Below are 18,308 nucleotides of genomic sequence, written 5' to 3' on the forward strand. Positions count from 1 at the left end.
ACGGACATATTATTAGGTTTTTTTTTTTTTTTTTTTATTCTTCGAAAGGATCTTGTGCGAGAGGTCCTCCGAACGGGTCGTTGGTATCGTTGTTAACTTCTTCTTCGTCGGAGCTTGAGTTCATGAGTTGATCTATGAGTTGTGCGAGTTTTTCTTTCTTTGATTGTTTAGATCTTTTTTTGGCTAGAAGAAGATGTAGTTGAAGTATCAGGACTTGATTTCTTCTGAGAAGTTTGCTGTAGTTGACTTGGTAAGAGTAGGGGTACTGCTTTTGAAACCGATTGGACGACTTGTTTGGCTTGTTTTATAGGGTCAAAGTATTTTTGGATGTTGGAGTAGCTACATCGGTCTTGATTATATTTTTCCCACCATTTTACCCTAAATTCTCTGACAAGAGAATAGGGCATATCTTGAAGATGTAGGGCTAGCTGGAAGTGCCATGAACATATCTAGGGAATGCCCATATCGATGTGGAAATAGATCTTGTTTAAGGGTCCGATAGGCTGATCGGGTATATGCTTTTTGTAAAACTCGAAAGACGTCTTGAGTAAGTTGGTTGGGTAGATTGCGTCTGATGGTCCGAACCAGTACCACCATTATGCAAACCATCCGGGTATCGCTTTTGAACAGTTTTGGTCAAAGCTAAAGAACCAGGAGTGGTCATAGGGTCTGATGAAGAATGCCCTGAAAAAGGCGTTTTGATAGTCGGTATAGGTATATCCTTGAATATGAAAGCCTGGTGTAACGAAGGGTTTTGTTGAGTGATAGTGGATGAACCCAAGGTCTTTGGACTGATATATGTTGAGGATTTTACAGGTTGAGTAGGCAATAGTGTTTTTGTCTTTCTGGTCTGGGTAATGAGTTACTTCGATGGATCTAGAGTCTACTAGGATAAACTCATAGAAGGTGTGGTTTTTGGTTATATTATCGGTTGGATAAGGACAGTCTGGATAAAAGGCTCTGTTTACAAAGGCTTTTAGTTGGGGTAAGGTTATGGGTTTGGTGAATTGGGTAGTCATTAGGTGCTGTTTTTGGGGTTTGACATAATAGGTTGATTTGGTCGAGGTTTCGGGTTCTTTGGTAGTTTGGACAGTCGCCTTTGAAGTAGATCCTTCTGCGGCTGCTTTTCCATAAGACAGTGGTGGATATTCCGCCAATACTGAATATGGATTTGGTGTAAGCATTTTTCCTTGCAAATGTGGTTGGTTTTTGACATAGTCTGATGCTGTCATTGGTCTCTTGCTTTTTTGTTCACTCATCTTGATTAGATTTTCCCTGCAAATATTCTCTTGTTAAGAAATCAGGTAAAGAATTGTTTTCTCCTTTGATATATTATATATCAAAGTCAAATGCAGATAATATTGCTTGCCATCTTGCCAAAATTTGTTTTGATACAAGATTTTTTACATCCTTTTGTAGTATTTCTTTTGCTGATTTGCAATCAACTCTTAATAAGAATTTTTTATTAATTAAATCGTCTTGGAATTTGGATATACAGTTGACTATAGCGAGAACTTCTTTTTTAACAGTTGAGTAATGTTTTTGAGGTCCTAACCAGATTCCTGAATGGAATCGGATTATTGATTCTGTTTTTGCTTTTGGTAATTTTGCTTGAGTATCCCTCCATATCCTATTTCTGATGCGTCAGTTTCGACGATCATATTTGCCTCAGGATTTGGAAGTGTCAAACAAGGAAGATTTTTGACCTTTTCTTTTACTTGTTTTACGAGTAAAGTATGTTGATTAGTCCAAGGTTTTGGATTCTTTTGAAGTCTTTGAAATAAAGGTTGAATAGATTTTCTTAGATCTGGTAGGAAGTCTGAAACGTAGTTTAGACATCCTAAAAATCTTTGTAATTGAGTTTTATCCCTTAATTCATCAGGAAATTTATTTGCAAATTCAATTGATCTTGCTATTGGTGTGATAGTTCCTTGGTATATAGTATGTCCTAGAAATCTTATTTTTGTTTGAAATAATGACATTTTCTTAGCAGATACAACTAATCCATGTTTTTTGATTATATTAAGGAATGTGTTGATATGGCTTATGTGTTGGTCTATTGATGTTGAATATACTAGAACATCATCTATATATACGATTGTGAATTTAGAATAATCATTGAATATGTTATTCATTATGTTTTGGAATTCACTTGGCGCATTTTTAAGACCAAATGGCATTATGTTCCATTCGTAATGACCAAAGGGTACTGTGAATGCTGTTTTATATTTATCTTTTTCTGAAATTTGGATATGCCAGAATCCACTTTTCATATCGAATTTTGAATAGATTTTTGCATTATATAATCTTTTTAATGAATCTCTTTTATTGGGTATTGGATATCTTACCCATTGTAGTACATCGTTTAGTGGTTTATAATTGATTACCAATCGTGGTACTCCACGTTCTATTTCTGTTTGGTTATTTACATAAAAGGCTGCGCAACTCCAAGGGGATTTGGAAGGCCTTATTAATTTTTTATCTAATAATTCTTTTATTTCTTTTTTACAGGTTTCTAATAAATCTTTATTCATCTGGATAGGTCTTGCTTTTGTTGGTATATTTCTTTCGTTGAATTCTTTTATATACGGTAGTTCCACCATGTGTTGTTTTCTTTGCCAAAAGGCATTTGGTAATTCAGAACATATTTGTTTTATTAAGTTGCTTTCTATTTCTTTTATTTTACTTATTGTGTAGGGCGTTTTGAGTTGCTCCTCTATTCTTTTGTATGTTATTTCTTCTTGTAGGTATTGAATATGATTTTGTTTATCTTTGATTAAATTGATCGTTTTTCCTATTGTATTTTGTTGTAGGTTCAATATTTCTTTTGTTTTCATGGGTGATAAAAATTCGAATGTTAATTTGGTTCCCATTATTTTCGTTGTTACTCCTATCTCATTTACTTTAAATGGATATATTTGCGTAAAAAATGGAGTTCCTAGAATTAACTCTTGTGATAAATTTTTAACCATTATGAATTGATTTTTAAAACAATAGCCTTGATTGCATATCTTAGCGCTTGGTAATTTGTATTGAACTTTTAAGTTGGTACCGTTGGCTCCACTTAAGCGTTCAGTTGTTTTTTCATAATATTTGGTTGGTATAATTCCTTTTCGAATGCAGTTATAGTCTGCTCCTGTGTCCATTAATGCTATTACATTTATTTTGAAATTGTTACCGATATGTAAAGTTATTTTTGTATACCATTTTTGGTAATTTATTTTGTTGATCATTTGTATATATTCTGTTTCATCTTCATTTGGTTCGCTTATTACTATTCCCTTTAGTTTGTCTAAAGACGTATTTTGGTTACTTGTAGATGGTTCAGTAATTTATATTGTTTGTGTTTGCATAACTTTCAAACCATTTGAAAAATGGAATGTCCGTTTCTTTGGATACCATAAAATTATACTAATTTTCTCGATATAAAATAGTTTTTTCTTTAGGAAAGGTATTAAAATACCAATTCCTTTTTTCTTCATTTTGTTTTGAATAAAAGTATTCCTTTATATATTGTTTGTTTATTTCATATGTTTTGGTTATAACATTTATTGATTTAAAGTCTGATAAAGTTGGTGAAGTTGGATACATATCTTGATGAGGCTCGGCTATTGGAGCTTTAAATTTAATTGGTTCTTCTTGCCTAACATTTTGATTTACGCTTTCTGTTTCTGAGTTCGTACTGGATTGACCAGTGCGATATTCAGAAAAGGAAGCCCTTGAGTGAAAAGGACTTATTCTTGGTGGTAATGGGTCTCTATAAGATCCGAATTGTAATAATATTTTCCCATCTCTTTGTTCAATTATTTTTGATATATCCTTTTGTTCAAAGTTTCTGGGAGGTTGCGTAATTTCAATTTTCCATTGATCTGGAATAGTTATTTCATCCCATTTTAGTTGTTTAGGCGTGTACGTAGCCGTTGGAGTATCTTTGCTGTGAACAGCTAAAATTGTTGTTTCTCCTTTACTGTCTTGTAATAAACACCTTGGATTAAATTCTGAGACTGATTGTTTAAAATATACTCGATAGAGTAATAAATATCCATGTCTTTCATTTTGGAATTTAATTTCAGGTAAGTGAATATTTAAGGTCAGCGTATTGAGTATTGTTGTGTCATGTAGACTAACTTGAAAATTAGGAGCGCAATTAAAATATACAGCTCTGTTGCATAGATTTGATTGGACTGCTCCAAGGAGCGAATCTTCGAATTTTAATAAAGTCTTGTCTCTTAATAACATAAGGATTGGTGAATCAATTCCTGTTCTTGATAATGATTTTATAGCTACTTGAATCAATCCAAAATGAATGTAATTGAATCCTTTTTGTTTATATTTTTCCAAAGCTAATGAGGATAATAATTTGATTTCTTCAAACTCGTTTTGTAAAGACAGAGTTTGTTCATGTTCTTTTATTGAATAAGCCGTTTTGAAATCAAACGTTCCTATTTGATATATATTCTCAGGGTTAATATGTGGTAATTGATTCTTTGAAATTTCTTGATTAAAGGTCGTTATTTTAGTCATTATATCTCTAGAATTAATAGTTGAATAGGATGTTGAGGTTGACGCGGTTCTTGGTTTAAAGAATTTTCTTATCGAGGATGCCATGATTTTAATCCGATTTAAACTTATAAAATTTACTAACCGTTTAATTCGACTCAACTGCTGGCTTGCCAACGGTCTTACTGCCTTCTTCGGACTTGCTACTTGGAACACCTACAGTGACAGAGTTTTACTTAGACGGTGAGGTCGTTTTAACGGGTTTAAAATAGATTAAAGTCAGATATCTTGATGGTCAAATTCTTTAGGCCAGTTTGCATCGTTTTAGCATCTGATACCAGTTTTAGTTTAATTTCTTTATATTGATTTGTTTACAAAGTTCTTAATTTATTTTGATTTTATTTATTTGCTGGATTAAAAACAAACTTATGATGACAAGATTGTGATTAATACTTACTTTTATTGATCTTGATGTTACAATCTTTGATTACAGAGTTGCTGATAGAACTTAAAATTTTACAGATTTTTTAGAGAGAAGGGAGAGCGATTTTTTAGAGTGAGAAAGAGCTTGTCGAAAAATTGCCCGTGCTTCGTTCTTCCTCAAGGGTTCTTTTTATAGGCGAGGTTTGCGTATTGATTGGTTGCCACGTGTCGTCTTCTAATTTGACCGACACTCGGCTTGCTACGTGTCGTCTTCTGATTGTGCCGACACTTTGCTTGCTACGTGTCAGGTCTTGGGTGACTGGTGGAGACCTTTGTCGTGTTGTTTCAAAGTCTCCGGGTGGGTCCCATGCTTGTCTCATGTGGGTCCCTTGGTGTCTTGGATGGTTATCCTTTGATAGTGGTGTCTTGGATGTTTATACAGATATACTCTGTATAATTATTTTGTACCTGTTACATTTATTGTCACTTAATTTTTCACTCAATATAATTGTCTTACTAAATAAAATAACTCTTTCTATTTCACTTAATTTAACCAAACACATAGAAAATGTCTTTTTTATTAGTTTATAAAATCAGTTAGACATGAACACTAGATATCCACTTAGGTACGAGTTGTTCATTTCGTATATCATTTTTTTTGTTTTAAAATTACTCACTCCTTGAATATTATAAATATATGTGTGGTTTTTGAGTTGTGTCATTTTGAGTCTAGATGAGTTCGGTTATGATGTATGACCCTAAAAATATCTAAATAACCAATGTATTTGAAACGTTTTGGATATTTGTACCAAAAATAACCATATTATTTGATCCGATCGAGGTCTTTTGAATACAATTAGTTATATTACGACATATCTAAAATATAAAATATTAATTATGAAAACAAATATTAATGTATAAAAATATAAGTATAGTGTTATTTTAGTAATTTCATTAATTATATTATTTTAACAATACATCACATCATTAATTATATTTACCGTAACAATACATCGAATCATTAGCTATAATATACCACAAAAGTAATAGTGCAGTTTTTTAATTTATTAGTTAATCAGTATTAACTTTGTGCAATTATAAAAAACAAAAATGTAAGATAACCGAGTTTTGCATATGGTTAATAGTTTAGTTTAATCTGTTTAACTAAAACTTTCTTTTGTCTTAGTTCCAATTGGTGAAAAATTACATAGCCAAACACATAATTCAAAAGCATAGTTTATTTGAACAAAATAATAATTTAAATCAAAATAATAAAAACATATTACATGTATTGTCACATAATGTTTCACTTCATATAACTATTTTACTAAATAAAAAAAAATTTCTATTTTTCTTATTTTTTCCAAATATATAGAAAGAGTTTTCTTTTTAATTTATTTACAGAATCAGTTAGGTATGGACATTCGGATACTCATTCAGGTACAAGTTGTTTCTTTCGGGATTAATTTTTTTTTTTGGATTTTGAAATTCGGCGCCACTTGGATATTATAAATTTATGTATGAGGTTTGAGTTGGGTCTTCCAAGGTCTGAATGATTTTGATTCTGATGTGCAGAAACATAAAAATATCTAAATAACCAATATATCTGAAACGGGTTCAGATATTTATACCAACAATAATCTTATTACACGATTCAGTCCGAATCTTTTCAATACAATTAGTTATACGACGACACATCTTAAATATATAACACTAATTATAAAATAACGAATAAAAATTTATAAAACCGTAAAAATTAACCCCCGTACAGGCGTGCGCGTCAATCTCTAGTTTGTTTTTAATTTGAAAGACATGATCTCTTAAATCCTTTATATATTAATAGAGAAACATTTAAAAAAATTGTAACCTGTATTTTGTACTAATGAAAAAAAGAGCATTGGTGAGTTGTTAGTTAATTAGGATGCTAATTAATCAGACGCGACAATTTAATAGTCAATTGAAAAAAATGTAGGTCCAAAATCAATTCGCTAGAGAACTCTATTTTAACTCGAACATAAAAGAAGCATATGATAATTAGTTTTATTTCATAATAACGAGTGATCCCTTAAGAAAATAGTGACATACTCGAATAACTCTAATCATTCACACTTTAAATAACATGATAGACGATAGTTCTTCTTATATATTCGACACAACACACAAGCATTAGTATTGTTCTTGCTTTGTTTAAACCTGATGAAAGAAAACCATTAGATTGAAGATTAAAAACCTCACTTCAATAGAGACAATAGAGATAAGTGTTTTGACTATAACTAATTGTCATCTCCGTTAGATCTGCTTAAATAAAAATGAGTTTATCATATACAATGGCTAGGTGATAAACTTTTAAAAATGTTCATTCAACCGTAAAGAGTGTTCGAGTTGATCATAATAGGTCCAACAAGTTTGTAAGACGTTAATACCAAAAAAAAAACTTCTAGCAGCAGAGAGTTAATTGATATAGTTTAAGCATATGTCAATGGATATTTATTCGTCCTAGATCATCATATGTTGTCCAAGAAGTTTTTAAAATAATATAGTTTAAACAAATGATTAATAAATATGTGGATTGTCCGGTTCTCATATGATACCGATCGTCTGATTCTCATTAAAATTTAGTTTTAAAGTCTAAGACTTAGCTGTAACATCTGATGTAAAAGGAAATAAAATATGTGAATTTTTAATGTATAGTTACTACATTAAATGTAAATTTTTGCTAAGTGTGACTTTCTTAATATCAAAAATCCGTATTTTCAAATTCCCTTTTATGCAAAGTGAATATTCCTCTCATGTAAGTTTAGCAACAGTAATTGAACGTTTTAAGTATAGAAGTTTTAATATTCTCGATGTGGTCATCAAATGTCTTCGTACATCCTTTATATATTACATGTAGAAATGATTTTTTTTTTAATTTTGTTCGTGCTTTAATTGTAGGTTATATATTTGAAGATAACATATACTAGGTGACCGATCCGCACCGGGTGCGGGCATAAGAACATGATCGATGCGCACCATGTGTTCTCTCTCGGTCCGTACCTCACGAGAGGGAACACAGTAACGTCAATATGAAGAAGCAGATATTGTGTGTATGTATAATTGCAACGTCACAAAATATTTTGTGTGTTTACGAAGATACTTTCATTTAAAAAATGGAATAAATAGTGTATAGTTTTAGAAGTAACAGATTTTATATTATCATTAATTAGAATTGTATTGTATATGTTTCGTAATTCTTTATTTTAGGTGAATAATATTATTTTTCCATAAATAATAAACAAACATTTATGTAGACATATTAAAAGAAAATATAATAAAAATCAAAATATTATCCATAAATAATATAAATTATGAAGTACATTTCTCGATAAAAAAGTGAATTCAATTTGAAACTTGCAAAAAATTAAATAAATTTTGTAAGCAATTTGACGGGTTAACATTATTTGATAGATTTATAAATTTCTAAATTTTATTGAACATGAAATAATATTAAATTGACATACCGTCATCGGTCTCCTAACTCATCACAATCCATCTAGCAAATACAAAAAATAAATAATTGCAACAGTTTATTCATTTTAAAATTTGTATTTGAAAAAAAAAAGTAGATTAAAATTACGTACCGTGACTATGAAATATTCTGAAAAACTTGTTTGTAGACAACATTCAATATTTTTGTCTGCAGCTTTCCTTCTTTACCAGTTATTAGGATTTTTAATCCAGATCACGACTTAACTCTTGAAAGTGCAACTTTGCCTTGCATTTTGTAAGAATTTTATAAATTATTTTAAAATTATGATAAATTTATTCTTTAAACAACGATAAATAATATAAAAATAATATTAATAAACATTTTTGGATTTTGTAATATTTAAAATAGTTATTATATAATTATATTCGAATACAATTCATCAAGTAGAGTATAAAACTATTATAATTATCTTATATAAAATTTTGTTCATTGTATTTTATAGTTTATAAATATTAAAAGCAATAAATAAAACATTATTAATCTTTCTATGATACTTCCAAGGTAAAGTGGGTGGCAGAATCGATGAAAGTGGGTGGCAGAGTCGATTCATCAAGTAGCATATAATACTTCCAAGGCAAAGTGGGTGGCACAGTCGATGAAAGATGAGGAGCCTTTGCGTCTAAACACATTTTTCTTCGCACACAAGCAGCATCGTCGTAATACCTTAATAGTATGAGAGGAGAGATTTGTGAATAATACTTTAAAGAATGAAAAGAGAATGTTTGTATTTTAAAACCTTGGATGTCTCATATATATATACAGTCGATTTATTTCTCATATTAATGACGCACAATATTTTGCACAATAAATAATGAAATTGTTTAAAGAAAGATATTAAATGTGTATTGTCAAAAAATGATTTGCATATGATATGATTTTAACTTGCGCAAGTAATCCATATTAGAAAGGTAAGTTATTAAAAACAAACAACCTAATTAGAAACATTAAAATATTTTGTAAGCAATGTAATAAATATGATATCAACATGCGCAAGTTTACCGTTTGAATAATAAGGAAAGTTTTTAATATTTGTCTTAATTCTAAATTTTGCCCAAGGGTAAACTAAATCGATAATATTTAATGATTTCAACTTGCGCAAGTAATCCATATTGTAAATAAGTGATTTGCATATTTAATGATTTCAACTTGCGCAAGTAATCCATATTAGAAATGTAAGTTATTAAAAACAAATTTTGTCAATAAGTTATTTGCATATTTAATGATTTCAACTTGCATAGGTAATCCATATTAGAAAGGTAAGTTATTAAAAACAAACAACCTAATTAGTAGGGATGAACACTTTACCCGATATCCGAAGTGGCACCCGAACCCGATCCGAAAATGCATGTCAAGTTTTTTATTTAAAAAATTAACAAAAAGTTACATCCAAATTTTTTAAAAAAATAACTAAATTAATGCCTTTTTAGTTTTAAATTTTATGTCTAAATCTATTAACCATTCAATCTATTAAAAATAAAAAAAATAGTTAACTGAAAGTTATATTTTTAAATATAAGAAACTTGAGAAATGAAAATTTTAATTTTTTTTTTCAAAATCTAAATATCCGAGCCCGATCTGAAATAACTGAATCCAAACTAAAAATACCCGAACCCGACCCGAAGTACAGAAATACCCGAACGGGTTCTACACCTCTATACCGAAATACTCGAAAATCCAAAATACCCGACCCGAACCCGAACGGGTACCCGAATGCCCACTCCTACTAATTAGAAACATTATAATATTTTCTAAGCAAATATAATTAATATGATATCAACATGCACAAGTTTACTGTTTGAATAATAAGGAAAGTTTTTAATATTTGTCTTAGTTCTAAATCTTACTTAATGCTAAACTAAATCGATAATTATTATCCCCTAGCTATATATGGGCTTAACGAAATCGACAATAGTTTTGGGCTTGTCTACATAAGCGACTGATTAAAATAAATGAAAAATAAAATTCAAAAAAATCGACTAATAGAATTATAACAATTTTTCTAAGAAGCTCTATTTTAAATACATGTCAGCAGAAATCACTAAAATAACTTCTCTTTTAATGTATATGAGGATTGTATATGAGGATTGTATATGTGTCGTAATTCTTTATTTAGGTGAATAATATTATTTTTCCATAAATAATAAACAAACATTTATGTAGACATATTGAAAGAAAATATAAGAAAATCAAAATATTATCCATAAATAATATAAATTATGAAGTACATTTCTCGATAAAGAAAGCAAATTCAATTAGAAACGTGCAAAAAATTAAATAAATTTTTTAATCAATTTGACGGGTTAACATTATTTGATAGATTTATAAATTTATAAATTTTATTGAACATGAAATAATATTAAATTGGCATACCGTCATCGGTCTCCTAACTCATCACAACCCATCTGGCAAATACAAAAAATAAATAATTGTAACAATTTATATATTTTAAAATTTGTATTTGAAAAAAAATAGATTAAAATTACGTACCGTGACTACGGAATATTCTGAAAAATTTGTTTGTAGACAGCATTCAATGTTTTTGTCTTCGGCTTCCCTTCTTTACCAGTTATTAGGATTTTTAATCCAGATCTCGACTTAACTCTTGAAAGTGCAACTTTGCCCTGCATTTTGTAAGCATTTTATAAATTATTTTTAAATTATGATAAATTTATTCTTTAAACAACGATAAATAATTTAAAAATAATATTAATAAACATTTTTGGATTTTGTAATATTTAAAATAGTTATTATATAATTATATTCGAACACAGTTCATCAAGTAGAGGATAAAACTATTATAATTATCTTATATAAAATTTCGTTCATTTTATTTTATAGGTTATAAATATTAAAAGTAATAAATAAAACATTATTAATCTTTCAATAATTTCGAGAATAGTTTCCATAAATTGTTATTTGTAATATTCGTTAGATTATATGGCAACTGATGTTAAACGTCAATAAGTTAAACAATTCTTCCATATTTGGAAAACATATATATATATAACAATGACAAATTAAATGGTAAAGTATGTAAACACCTGTTTTCTACCAGCGTGAGTTAGAACACCGCCGTATTTAAGAATCATAAGGGCCTCTACAAGTTATTAAAAACAAATTTTGTCAATAAGTTATTTGCATATTTAATGATTTCAACTTGCGCAAGTAATCCATATTAGAAAGGTAAGTTATTAAAAACAAACAACATAATTAATAGGGGTGGGCACTTTACCCGATATCCGAAGTGGCACCCGAACCCGATCCAAAAAACCCGAACTGAAATTCGAACCGAAGTATCAAAATACCCGAACGGGTATTGAATAAGGAGAGATTGGATACCCGAACCCGAACGGATAATACCCGAACCCGAATGGATATCCGAAGATAACCGAACATATGTATAATTAACCTTATATTTCTAGTTTACATCTCTCATTTTATATAAGATATTTATATTGATACTACACATACTTTAAGTTCATATGATATACATACAATTATGAAAATTAACCTTATATTTCTAGTTTACATCTCTCATTTTATATAAAATATTTATATTGATACTACACATACTTTAAATTCATATGATATGCATACAATTATGAAAAAAATGATATGCTACTCACTTAAAATGTATGTCAAGTTTTTTATTTAAAAAATTAACAAAAAGTCACATCCGAAATTTAAAAAAAATAACTAAATTAATGTCTTTTTAGTTTTAGAATGTTATGTCCAAATCTATTAACTATTCAATCTATTAAAAATAAAAAAAATTAGTTAACTGAAAGTTATATTTTTAAATATAAGAAATTTGAGAAATGAAAATTTTAATTTTTTTTTTCAAAATCTAAATATCCGAACCAGATTCGAAATAACCGAATCCGAACTAAAAATATCCGAACCCGATCCGAAGTACAGAAATACCCGAACGGGTTCTACACCTCTATACCAAAATACCCGAAAATCCGAAATACCAGACCCGAACCCGAACAGGTACCCAATGCTAAACTAAATCGATAATTATTATCCCCTAGCTATATATGGACTTAACGAAATTGACAATAGTTTTGGGCTTGTCTACATAAGCGATTGATTAAAATAAATGAAAAAGAAAAATTCAAAAAAACCAGCCAATAGAATTATAACATTTTTCCTGAGAAGCTCTATATGAGTGCTACCTCAGCAGAAATCACTAAATTGACTTCTCTTTTAATGTATAGGGGCATGTAGCTTTTGTCAAAACACACATATGGAGTTTTCCTTAAACAAGATTTGAATGCATTTTTAAGTAAGTCCATATTACGTAGTAACTTAATATATTCTTCTCCACGAAAATAAAACTTTTGACAGATCTGAGCTAATTTCAACAGAATGTATTAGGCTTTTAAAAAAAAATCATTTAGTCTATTTAATATTGTGTTAGATAAAAACCCAACAAATATGTTAGATATATTTTACAAAGCTCGATAATTTCATATCCCCTGTATAGTAATAGAGAAACATTTATAAAATTATAACATATAGTTTGTACGAATTAAAAAAATGTTATACTGAGTTGTCATGGAATGCTAATTTTGCTTACGTGTCGGCTTGATAATCAATTGAGAACTAGCTGACTGGCCCGCACCCTGTGCAGGCGTAAAAAGATTCAAAATATGTATATACAATAATAGTGTATAGTTTTAGAAGTTACAAATTTTATATTGTCAAAAAGTGAAATTTGTGTTGTATATATGTTGTTATTGTATATTTTAAGTTTAAATATTATATTTATGTTTTTGTTAAAAAAACAGTGACATATTAAAAAAATATGATAAAAAGTTATAATATAATCCACAAGTAATATAAATTAAGAAGTACAATTCTTGATTTAAAAAAATCCAATGGAAACCTGCAAAAAGTTATTAAACTTTGTTAGCAATTGTACGTTACAAAATAATTCGATAGATTTCTAAATTTCTAAATTCTATTGAACATAAAATAATATTAAATTCACATACCATTATCGAAATAGTCCGAAAACTGCTTCGTAGTCAACTACAATCGATATTTTATCTATGTTATTGATCTGTTAATAGAAGAAACAAATAAATGTAAAAATTTATAAATTTAATTTTTTTATCGAATACAAAATAGGTTAAAATTATGTACCATTGACTATGAAATATTCCGAAAAATGAGCAGCACTGGAATTCAAGGATGAGTGAGCAACTTGAATCTCAAGGACTTGAAGTCACCTCATATGTCTATAGTAGACGAGAATTGTGTTAGGTGAGAAACAATGCAATCATTTTAAACAAAAAGAAACGAGAAATTCTTGGGTTCACCTCCAAAGGTTCACCAACCAATAGTGTTTGAGTATTTGATATTTGATATCTTTTAAAAAGTAAATAAAATTGAATATCCAAATTAGATTATATTTTTAAAATAAAATAATAAAAATACATAAAAATAGTTACAAAAAATAAATTAATTAATATTGTTAAATCTTCGGCAAAATACTAAACCCTATACCCTAAATCCTAAACCCTAAACCCTAAACCCTAAACGTTAAACCTTAAACTTTGGATAAACTCTAAACCGTTGGAAAATCTTAAACCCTAAATTATACATTAAAAACTAAATTTTACTAACACTAAACCCTAAATCCTAAAGACTCTTCAACATCAATCAATCTTCATAATAGTATTTTGTTCGATACTTAAAGCTAAAATCAAAGAACATACAAACTGAGTGTTTACCTCAAGCTCAGCTTCAATGGGTGGTAGAGATAATGTGGGAGAGGAAGCTAAAATCCAGGAACTACTCCATCAGCCAGGCCGACGAATGAATTGATGAGTTCATCATTCCATTGAGAAAGTTTCCCACGCGAACTCTGCAGCTGATTCGAACTCGTAAGTGAACCTTCCCTGGTTTGTGTAGGACTTGAACTTTCCTGAATCTGGATGTAGAAATGCAAGCAGTGTACGCATGAACATTTAGTTACATTCTCTTTAAGAAAAAATAGTGAAGATTATGTTTTGAGCTATAACTTTTATCATACACAACGGACTAATGTTTTGTGTATCTGGATCCGCTAATGGATTACCTCTGTTGCAATCACTGAAACCCTATCAATCTATAGCTGCTACCATAAGAAACCAAGACTTTAAATCGTCACACAGAAACCCCAAATCCCGAAATCCAATCAAAATTATCAAAAGGGACATTGTTATCATCGTCAAAAGAATCCCATATCGAATCTGACGAAATCCGAAGGTAGCTTCTTTTCCCATATGGAATCCTACGAAGCATCTGAGAATTAACCGCTAAGAAAACTGATGTAAAACATCCACGGCGGCGTAAGGTGTCGTAGAAAAGAGAGAAGTATTGAATCTTTTTTAATGTTCGGTGATGTTTAAAATGACTTTAACTCCAAATGCCCTTATGGTTAAAAAAATTCATTTTCTTGTCTCCTCTCTTTTTTCATTATCCCTTTGTCTTTGAATTCCATATACTAACCTTTTTTTTTTAATATATTTCTTCTCCACTTCATTAATTCATTTAATTTTTCAATTAAATATACCCAACCAAACACAACAACCAAATGAGTTCCACAAACAACATTAACCAATCAGATTTACCTTGGCCCACATGTCTTCATGTTCCTCTTCTCTCTCCTCTATCCGCGTGAAGAGTTCTTCTTCCCCACCCTTCATTGGCGATTTTGAAGCTAGAACATCAGGTAATTCTTGTCTGTTTTTCATGAAATTTTGTGTGAAATATCTTTTAAATGTTTGTGTAAACCATGGGTAACCTAAAAAAAAGTAAGAATTGATGAAAATTTGAGAGAGAAAAAACGAATTTGAAAACTGTGTATATGAATTTCGAGTTTAATTTATGTCCGTTTTTGATGAAATTTTTGCTGGAATACTTATAAAAATAAGTGTATATATCGGCTAGTGTAACAAAAGAAAGGTTGAATGCAAATTTTAAGAGATTTAAAAGGATTTTGTAAACTGTATTTATTGGTTTTAGGGTATATTTTATGTACGTTTTGAACCCGTTTTGATGATTTCTTCGGTTTAATTTCATTAATATGAATTATATAACATGGGTAATGCAAAATCCGAACAAAATCGGACTAAAAAGTTGATTAATTAGTGCACAGATAATTTATGGGTATTACTAAGATAACTCGTTTTACTAAGGCAAAATGGTATTACTGATACTACTAATGTTACTATGTTTACAAATATTACTAGTATTACTGGTTTTACTATGTATATAGTATTGAAAAAATTAGTATTAGTAAGAATGTACGGCGTGGGAATTAAATTTAAACTTCTTAATAACGCTAATTCTAATTATGATTCATTTTATTTCAGGAAAATGCAAAATCCGCATTGTACAATCATTTGTTTTGATTATGGAGGATATTATATTAAAGATGGGGCTGAAATGAAATGGATTTCGGGAGATGGTGAAGGGGAAGATGAAATTCACACTATTGTGTTGAAGAAATCAGTGGATGAGATCACACGCTATGTTTTGGTTGAGCGTATTTGCAGAAAGATAAAGGTATATGACTATAAGATGGAAGCGAAGATTAGTTACTTTCCAATGGTAATGTATTCGAACAAGCCATCATATATCTGGGAAGATGTAGACGTTTTTGGTTATCTAATGCAAGTAAATCAAGAGAATTTAAGAAGTGTTCTACATGTGGAGTTCAACAAAAGGGATGATGACACTGATTTCTATGGCAGTCTATCAGATAGAGAGGCTACTGAAAGAGAGGCTACTGAAAGAGAGGCTACTGAAAGAGGGGCTACTGATAGAGAGGCTACTGATACAGAAGCTGTTGATACAGAGGCTACTGAGACAGATGGTGGTGATGAAGAAGGTACTGAGAAGGATGCAACTGATACTGAAGGTACTGGTGGTGTGCTCACACTTTACGAAGACATTAAGATGCATGAGAATGTCACCGAAAGAGAAGAATGACCCTCAGTTGAAGTCACACCAGTTGTCTATAAGGAGTGGGATGATGGTATGGATTTGGTTTTAGATCAAGAATTTAGAACCAAGGAGGAAGTGCAAACTCATATTCAGGCAGCGTCACATCTGAAGTGTTTTGAGTATGAGGTAATTAAGTCGGATACTAAGAGATATGTGATAAAATGTCGAGGAGCCAAAGAAGGCTGCAAGTGGTTTGTGCGTGTTGCAAAGTTAACGAATTCAGATCTTTGGTCAGTTAGAAGTTACATCAAGCAGCATAGATGTTCTGTTGTTACCACAAGAACACTGCCTAATAGAAGGAGAGGCACACCACAAATCGTTGCATCTATCCTGGCCTAAGATTATCCTGGAAGTTTTGACACACCACGTCCCAATGCTCTGATCGATTTGGTTCATCAGAGAGTTGATGTGGAAGTATCATACACAACAGCATATAGAGGAAGAAGACTAGCTGCTAATAAAGTGTGCGGAACTCCTGAAGAGAGTCATTCTTTATTATATTGTTATATGCACATGCTGGAGCAGGTGAATCCTGACACAATAACTCGTGTGGTTGTGGATGAGGGCAAAAAAATTAAGTATATGTTTTGGGCTTTGGGAGCTAGCATAGAAGGATTCCGCGTGATAAGAAAAGTCCTCGTTATGGATGCAACACACCTGAAGACTGTTTATGGTGGAGTGTTATTTATTGCGACTGCTCAGGATCCCAATCATCACCACTACCCAATTGCGTTTGGTGTTGCAGATGGTGAGAAATATGAGAGTTGGCTATGGTTTATAGAACAGTTGAAATCAGTGATATTGGATCTCCCTGGATTGGTGTTTCTTTCGGACAGAAACAAAGGCTTGATCAAGGCAGTACATCAAGTGTTCCCTCAGGCCACTCATGGGTATTGTATATGGCATCTGTCTCAAAATGTTAAAGGCTACGTCCGTAACAACAGAGAGACATGTGCATTTAAGTTTATGGAGTGCACACACGCTTATACACAGGCTGAGTTCTTGGTCCTTTACTCCTTTATGACGCTTTTGGCAGGAAATATCCTAGTGCAGCAGAGTATCTTGACAAAAGTTGTGAACAAAAGAAATGGGCTAGATGTTACTTTGAAGGAGTTAGGTACAATGTTGACACCACCAATTTAGCAGAATCTTTTAACGGTGTTATTAAGGACGCAAGAAAGTTCACCTTACTTCTAATGTTTGATTTTATCATAGGAAAAATTGCTGAATGGTTTAATAAGCACAGAAAAGAGGCAGCTGAAATGCCACCCGCACTAAAGCTTGTGCATATTGTGGAGGAGGAAATGTCTAAAAGATGTGTTGATGCAGGGTTTCTTCAGGTTGACGAGTTAAACAACTTCCATCTCGAGTACAGTGTGCTTGGTAGTGACGGGAAGCGTTATACCGTGGACATGGCTATGAACACGTGCACCTGTGAGCAATTTGATAAAGACAAATATCCATGTGTTCATGCAGTAGCTGCTGCCACATTCATGACTGATAAAGCGGGAAGGGAACTCCATCTATCTGAGTATTGTTCTAAGTACTATTTGGTGGAGCAATGGGCTTTGGCTTATCACAGGACAATATATCATGTTCCTCATATGTCTGATTGGGTTATACCAGAAGAAATTAGAGCAAAGAAAGTACTTCCTCCAGAATTTGAAGTCAAGAAAGGAAAACCACAACAAACAAGGAAACCATCAGCAGGAGAAGCTCGTGGAAGAGAAAAAAGAGGCAGAGGGAGTGGAAGAGGGAGAGCCACAAGCACATGCACATGCACAGGCAGAGCCAGAGGAAGAGGTATGGCAGCGTATTTTGAATGTGGAAGTGGTTCAGGTTCAGGTGTTTGATT

General features: G+C 31.0%; 1 protein-coding gene across 1 annotated transcript; it reads left to right on the top strand.

Annotated features, from left to right (window-relative positions):
- Positions 1 to 16,966: 16,966 nt before the first annotated feature.
- Positions 16,967 to 18,306, top strand: LOC106398981. Its single transcript, XM_013839469.1, has 2 exons — positions 16,967 to 17,570; positions 17,669 to 18,306. Exons 1-2 carry the CDS (start codon positions 16,967 to 16,969, stop codon positions 18,304 to 18,306), a joined length of 1,242 nt encoding a protein of 413 aa, XP_013694923.1.
- Positions 18,307 to 18,308: the final 2 nt, after the last annotated feature.

The sequence above is a fragment of the Brassica napus genome, chromosome C5, assembly GCF_020379485.1.
Source record: "Brassica napus cultivar Da-Ae chromosome C5, Da-Ae, whole genome shotgun sequence".
NCBI lineage: Eukaryota > Viridiplantae > Streptophyta > Magnoliopsida > Brassicales > Brassicaceae > Brassica > Brassica napus.